The sequence below is a fragment of the Brachionichthys hirsutus genome, chromosome 13 (assembly GCF_040956055.1).
Source record: "Brachionichthys hirsutus isolate HB-005 chromosome 13, CSIRO-AGI_Bhir_v1, whole genome shotgun sequence".
Taxonomy (NCBI): Eukaryota; Metazoa; Chordata; class Actinopteri; order Lophiiformes; family Brachionichthyidae; genus Brachionichthys; species Brachionichthys hirsutus.
In genome coordinates this window covers 7,727,259-7,733,258 of record NC_090909.1, presented here as the reverse complement: position 1 = coordinate 7,733,258, position 6,000 = coordinate 7,727,259, and the positions used below count along the sequence as shown (strand labels likewise).

The window sequence follows — 6,000 nt, the reverse complement described above, 5'->3', positions numbered from 1 at the left end:
TTTTTTTCTTGGAAAGGTTTTATTTGTTTAATAGGTGATAAATATTTAGCAGCATGCCTTGAATGATCTTTGTGTTTGTACACTTGCCAATCAAATGTACCTCCCTCTGCTCTACTGCCCCTTTTAACTCTCCTGGCAAGCGCCACAATTTGTGATGAAACTGGAGACCCGGGGGGGGGACTGGTGTCAGGGAAAGAGGATCAGGTTGGTAGCCTGGGATGACTGGAATACTTTCCACCGTCATGTTAGGGTTTGCTCTCCCCATTATAGCGCTGCAGCCTCAGGAGTGAGGGTGGGAAGCAGCAGAGCGAAGACAAGGGCCAGCAAACAAAGAGATTAATATGTTCAAGCTAATCTGACAGCCGTATAACAAGATCACATCGCTGGATTAATTGTGCCTGAATTAACAGATTAATACTAAAGATGTCTGGCAAACAGGCCGCTCAAGCTTCCCATAGGCAACCACCCGCCAACAGGAATATCAAGAAGCTCCGCGCGAGCATGGTGTGCAGCTTGACCAGCAGCTGGCAGCACTGGGCGAAGGAGAATGAAGAGAAGCAGGCCAGTGAACCCAGTGGTTGGTCCCCATCATCCCTGGGAGAACCAACAGAGAAGCCCAGACAGACACGGACTCTGAAAAAGAAACCTCTTGACCTTGCAGAGTCAACAGACTCCAACAATCATGTCACCCATCCTGGAGAGGCTCAACAGTTTGCAACTCCTCACGAGGAAACCTTTGAAACTTCAGACGAGCTGCTGGTTGCATCTCCCATCAAGGTGAGGCAGGTGGTGAAGACAGTGACCAGCGGAGTCCAGGAGAAAGGAGCTGGCGTAGGACTCCTGGCCGGAAAGATCAATAGAGAGTCTCTGCCGTCCAATGAAGAAATTGACAGGCTTCTGAAGAAGACGAGCTCTCCGACACGGCGCAGAAAGTGCTCCAACATGGTATCGTCTCTGACCAAGAGTTGGAGACAAGTGGAGAAAGGTCAGGAGCATGGAAAACAAGGAGAACCACATGGGGGATATGGCTATGTTGGTGATGAAGATAACGGTGGACATCCTGAGGGAAAAAAGAACACACTGAGCATAGAGGAGACTCAAGCACACGGGAGAAGTTCTGTTAAAGAAACCGAAGACAAAGACTCAGACTCCGAGGCAGCAGTGAAGATTAAACGGTCCACAGTCCAACGGTGAGAATGGATAGTGCTGAATGTCTTATTTCCAGTAGGGGAGATTCATCTTATTGGGTTCAAATGAAGCCTCTGCAGCTGCTAAATGAGACATTTCCTTCAGAAAATAGATATTGAGGTGCGACTTCTATAACAACTGTGAATGCAAACAAGAGCTTGTTGTAGAGAGAAAGACAGTGATAGACGACTATCTTTATTTACTTTATTCATTAAATGATTTGACACCCAGCTGTACACAGTTTGCAGAGTGGGAGGTAAAATGATATCAATATTAATATCACGTGCCTGATTCAGAAATATTTCATAGGATAATATTTCAAATGTTTCCTTTATTGGTTTGCTGTAAAATCACTCTTGACGAGGAATCAGAAACCAAAGATGAATTTTCCCATTTCCAAGCAATCGAGGATACTTTGGCTGCAATGTGAGTGTTTTCAATTTAGAATTTATGGGATTCAACTCACATGATTGACTTAAATGTTTTTTTTTTTACAACTGTACATTTTCAACTTTGACAGGGAAAGTAGCTGAACCACAATTTTAATCTGGTTTTCACTCTGAAGTTCTAAGTTACTCAATATATCTGAAGGAAATGCACCCTCAAAATGTGGGCACTGGTTCAGGCTAGACTGAAATGAGATGCACCGAAACACATGCGTTAGTGTAAATATTGAGTTAGCACAAGCACAAAATACTGAGAAAAATAAAAACCGGAAAAATAACCCCCCCATAAGAATCCCTCCACCTTCTCCCACAGAGTTATTTCTTGTAGAAGGAGTAATTGGTGAAGTGTCTCTGACAGGTGTCTATTCAGATGGTAGAATTGACAGACGCCACCGACACAGACAGCGATCCACTGCCAGGGACCCCCAGTGTCACCCAAGGGGTTGTACAGTCTTCAATGCAATTAACCCATCCTATTTTTAGAGGACAAATTAAATCCTCTAATAATTATAATAACAAATTATAAAGGTACAAAAATAATGTAAATTGTATGTATGATTCATCTTTGTTTAATTGTGACTTTAATATTCCCATTGATGCAGTCAGACCTAAGGAAGGTTTAGGAGATAAATAAGAAAACACAAATGAAGTCCAGAAATCAATGGGGGCAAAAGAAGAGAGAGGGAAGGCGTGTGTTTATTTCTTCTTCTTGACGCTCATTGAATTTTAATACAATCTGACATCCCTCCCAGGTACAAAGAGGAGGCTGGGGATGCCAGCAAGATTAAAGCCCTGTCAAAGAAAAACAGTGCTGTGGGGAACCTCAAGAGCCGCTGGCAGACCTGGGCCTCAGAGCACACAGTGAACCAGAAGCTCAACCCCTTCAGCGAATCTTTTGACTATGACTACTCCATGTCCCTTCGGATCCAAAAGGGCCAAGAGGGTTATGGCCGCCCCAAGGAGGGCACCAAAACGGCAGAGAGAGCCCAACGGGCCGAGAAGCACATCCACCGAGAGATAGATGACATGTGCTATGTGATCAGGACGATGGCTCATCCTGGCCCGGATGGACAGAATCGCATTACTTTCGGAGAACTGTTTGAAAGATACGTTCGGATCTCTGACAAAGTGGTGGGGATTCTGATGAGAGCCAGGAAGCACGGAAAGGTAGCGTTTGATGGCGAGATGCTGTGGCAAGGCCAGGACGATGGGGTGATCATTACTCTACTCGTGTGATGTTAACACCTGGGTCAAAGCTATGCTGGAAATCCTCTTACAGTGAGAGGCGGGGGAATGGAAGATAACACTCAAGAAGAAGGGTTTGAGGGTTTAAGGTGCGGTTTGACCTGGGTGTGTTCACTCGTTCATGTACCAAATCACCATGCGGCTTTGCAGCAGTGTAGCACAGTAATTCAGGGGTTGGGTTTCATTGCCTGAAGACCTGCAGCTCAGCGTTTATTATATTGTAGAAGACACAATGCGGAGGAACGGAGCAGATCACAGCCTGTTAGACTAGCCTGGTATGATTAATGCAAAGGTTGACCGTGTGGCAGACGCTGACTTTGCTTTCCACAAAGCATGAAATAACATCTACTAGGACATTTTAATTTAACAAGTCTATCCCTGTCATTGCACTTCATTCATAAATTAATAAAAAGTATCAGCAGGCACATTAGAAACAAGCATATCAAGCCTTTTTTATTCGTTGCGGAATTCTTCCCCCTCCAAAATGTATGTTCTGTTTGATCTTTTTTTTTTTTAACCTTTCTATTTTCTGTAATTGGCGCACGTGTGAAAACATTTCCTTGTTTGTGACGAGAACAAAAGACGAAGGACATGGTGGGAAAAACCCAGGAGGCTGGCCGAGCAGAACTTAAAACAAATCAGGAGGCAAAAGAAAAGAACATGACGTGATGCCTGGAATGCACCACAGACAACAAGCATGCTGACGACTTCCTCATACTGTCACGTTGTCTGATCTATCACTGAAGGATATCGGTCATAAAAAAAAAAACTACACAAACAAATTCCATGTGGAAAGGCTGGCAGGCTGGGCCCTGCGTGAAGCGTCTGTCCGGCTCTAAACATAAGCATGTCTTCCCTTGGACATGTTACTGCTGCAGGTGACGTATCCTCCTCTTTAATGAGAAGCTTTCATTAAATAAATAAATAAATAAATACACACTACAAAAGCTATACTGTAAATCTCTTCCTTCAGGGCGTAGCTGCGTCTGTGGGTGTGTGGCAGACGGGCTTTACGGCGTTCCACTCTGTGGGCGCAAACACACAAAGCCTGCAGCATTGTCTTCGTTCCACCAGTCTTTGTGTAACGCTGACTAACCTGCTCGACTATCAAGCCTGTAAAGACACAGAAGAGATAACAGTGCAGTCTTGAATGTACCTGCACTCAACAGATTGACTGCTTTTATTCCCCTCTGGATAATTATTATTTATGGAATGTGTTATATTCCCCTTAACTGTGTGTGTGTGTGTGTGAGAGAGAGACTTGGGGCTAAAGAACTATATTTTTGACCTTTTCAGAAACCTGTTTGTGTTCTTGCAGAAGCGTTGCCGTTTGCTCGCTGGAATCTTTATTGATTTCTGGCTTCTAGTTATCTTTACGCTTAAGTCACTAAATAAGAACGGGTCGGGTCGAACCTCTTAACGCAATGCAAAAAAGGATAAAAAAAAAAAAAAACCTTCCTTCATACAGCAGAAAGCAGCTGAGCCTACATTTCCCAGGATCCTTTGGGGGGCGCGGCACCAGCTGTGCGCTCCGGCTTGCCTGCCCGCAGCAAAGTAAGTGATGATAACGCACCAAGCAAGGCGCAATGAGAGCGCGTTGACATTCCACCTGCGCCCCGAGTCCGCGGAGTCGCGCCATGGCCGTGGAAGGTAAGGCGCGTGAACCTGCGCTGTCCGCAGTGACGGAAACGCTTCTATCTCCTGTTCACGCTCCATCACGCGTCCAGCCGGGTCAGCCTGTGATTGGGTGACGGAGCTGCCCCTGCTCTCTCCCCCCCCCGCCGTCTCCTATTAAGTTGACTACCCGCTGACAGTCTTGCGGGGGATCATCCGTGTTCACGCGCAGTTTAATCCCGCGTTCATGTTGCTGCTGCTACTGCTGTACGTGCGCGCCTGGTCGTGAGCGCCGCGGTTAACAGGGCTGTCACGTCGGAGCGTCGGGGCAGCCACGCCGTGTCCCCGGGAGGACACCGTTGCGCCGCGGGGCGGAGTGTTTCGTGTTTATTGATTGATTGAAATTGATTTGTTCTTTGCGGAGACTGCTGTGCTGCGGCGCGGCGCAATAGAGAGCCGTGTGCGCGCTCATCCTGTTCTACAAGAGCCAGTGCGGCTGAGGCAGCAGGTGTGTATGTTTGCGTGTGCGTGTGTCACGTGGACTGGCTGAAGTGATTGTCGGTAAGGTGATCCGGACATTAGAGGTGACGAACACTCGTGACTCGTGATGCTGGGCCAGTCTCCTCACCTGATCGGAGGCATCTTGTGGATCCAGAATCCAATGAGAGGTATGTTGGGGGGGGGGGGCGGGGGGCTGTCACACGCATTCCCTTGAGCTGACTCTGTCCATCCCAAGGCTTTTGTCGTGTGTGTGTGTGTGTGTGTGTGCGCGCGCGTTTTCTGCAGGTGTGACTGGCGTGACCTCATGTGTCGCTCAGTTTGCTCATCTCTGCTGTTGAAGGGCGTTTTGTGTCCACATCTGGTGTTTGGCCAGAATCTGTTTTCTCCTCTTCTTCCTCCGTTCGATTCATATGAGTGGACTTTTTCATTTTTACAAATCAGAATGTAAAGGCAGGAAGAGCTGCATACCGAGGGCTGTCGTTGTCCTACTTGCCCCCGATGAAGACCCAAAAAACAGACGCACATGTGAAATATCATGTTTTGCTTTGTTGTTTTTTGTACTGGTACTGGATTCGGACCGGAACTATTTGGACAACAACATAGTTGTCTTGCTCAGGAGGAAATGGGATTAAAATGACAGGGAATGCAGGAAATGTCATTGGAAAACATTGTTGTGTAATCATCTTGTATGTGTGTGTATATATATATATATATACTCTGTCTACAGGGTGACTCGGCTGGCATGTGTAGCCGAAGCCAATATTGTGTTGTGCTCTGGTGGGTAGAAATAGTGGATCTTTGGCTTCCAAACAAAATGCAGGAATGGGCTCTGGTCCTCTTGCACAAGTAAAAAAACAACACAAACAAGACAAGATGCCAGGGCAATGCATTGAAATCATGGAGTATATAATTCTAATGTTGAGTGTAATGCCTGAGTAAATGGTTGTCGCTTCTGTTGTGTTTCCTGCATGGCATGGGAAGAAGTAGACCTGAACTAGCGAACCGT

At 46.4% G+C, this 6,000-nt stretch overlaps 2 protein-coding genes across 2 annotated transcripts in view; both read left to right on the top strand.

Annotated features, from left to right (window-relative positions):
• Positions 1 to 284: 284 nt before the first annotated feature.
• Positions 285 to 3,826, top strand: abrab (actin binding Rho activating protein b). The gene is made up of 2 exons (XM_068747189.1): positions 285 to 1,190; positions 2,387 to 3,826. Exons 1-2 carry the CDS (start codon positions 424 to 426, stop codon positions 2,868 to 2,870), a joined length of 1,251 nt encoding a protein of 416 aa, XP_068603290.1. The 5' UTR covers positions 285 to 423; the 3' UTR covers positions 2,871 to 3,826.
• Positions 3,827 to 4,439: 613 nt separating this feature from the next.
• Positions 4,440 to 6,000, top strand: part of samd12 (sterile alpha motif domain containing 12) — a 29,795-nt gene continuing 28,234 nt past the window's right edge. Inside the window, exon 1 of the mRNA XM_068747590.1 lies at positions 4,440 to 4,529. Within this exon, the coding sequence (XP_068603691.1) occupies positions 4,517 to 4,529 (13 nt within the window). The 5' untranslated portion in view covers positions 4,440 to 4,516. The remainder of the gene's footprint in view (positions 4,530 to 6,000) is intronic.

Excerpts from the sequence above, each read along its gene's own strand:
- abrab (XM_068747189.1), top strand. The coding sequence starts at position 424 with ATGTCTGGCAAACAGGCCGCTCAAGCTTCCCATAGGCAACCACCCGCC. Across the intron at positions 1,191-2,386 it reads AAACGGTCCACAGTCCAACG|GTACAAAGAGGAGGCTGGGG; the intron begins GTGAGAATGGAT and ends CATCCCTCCCAG.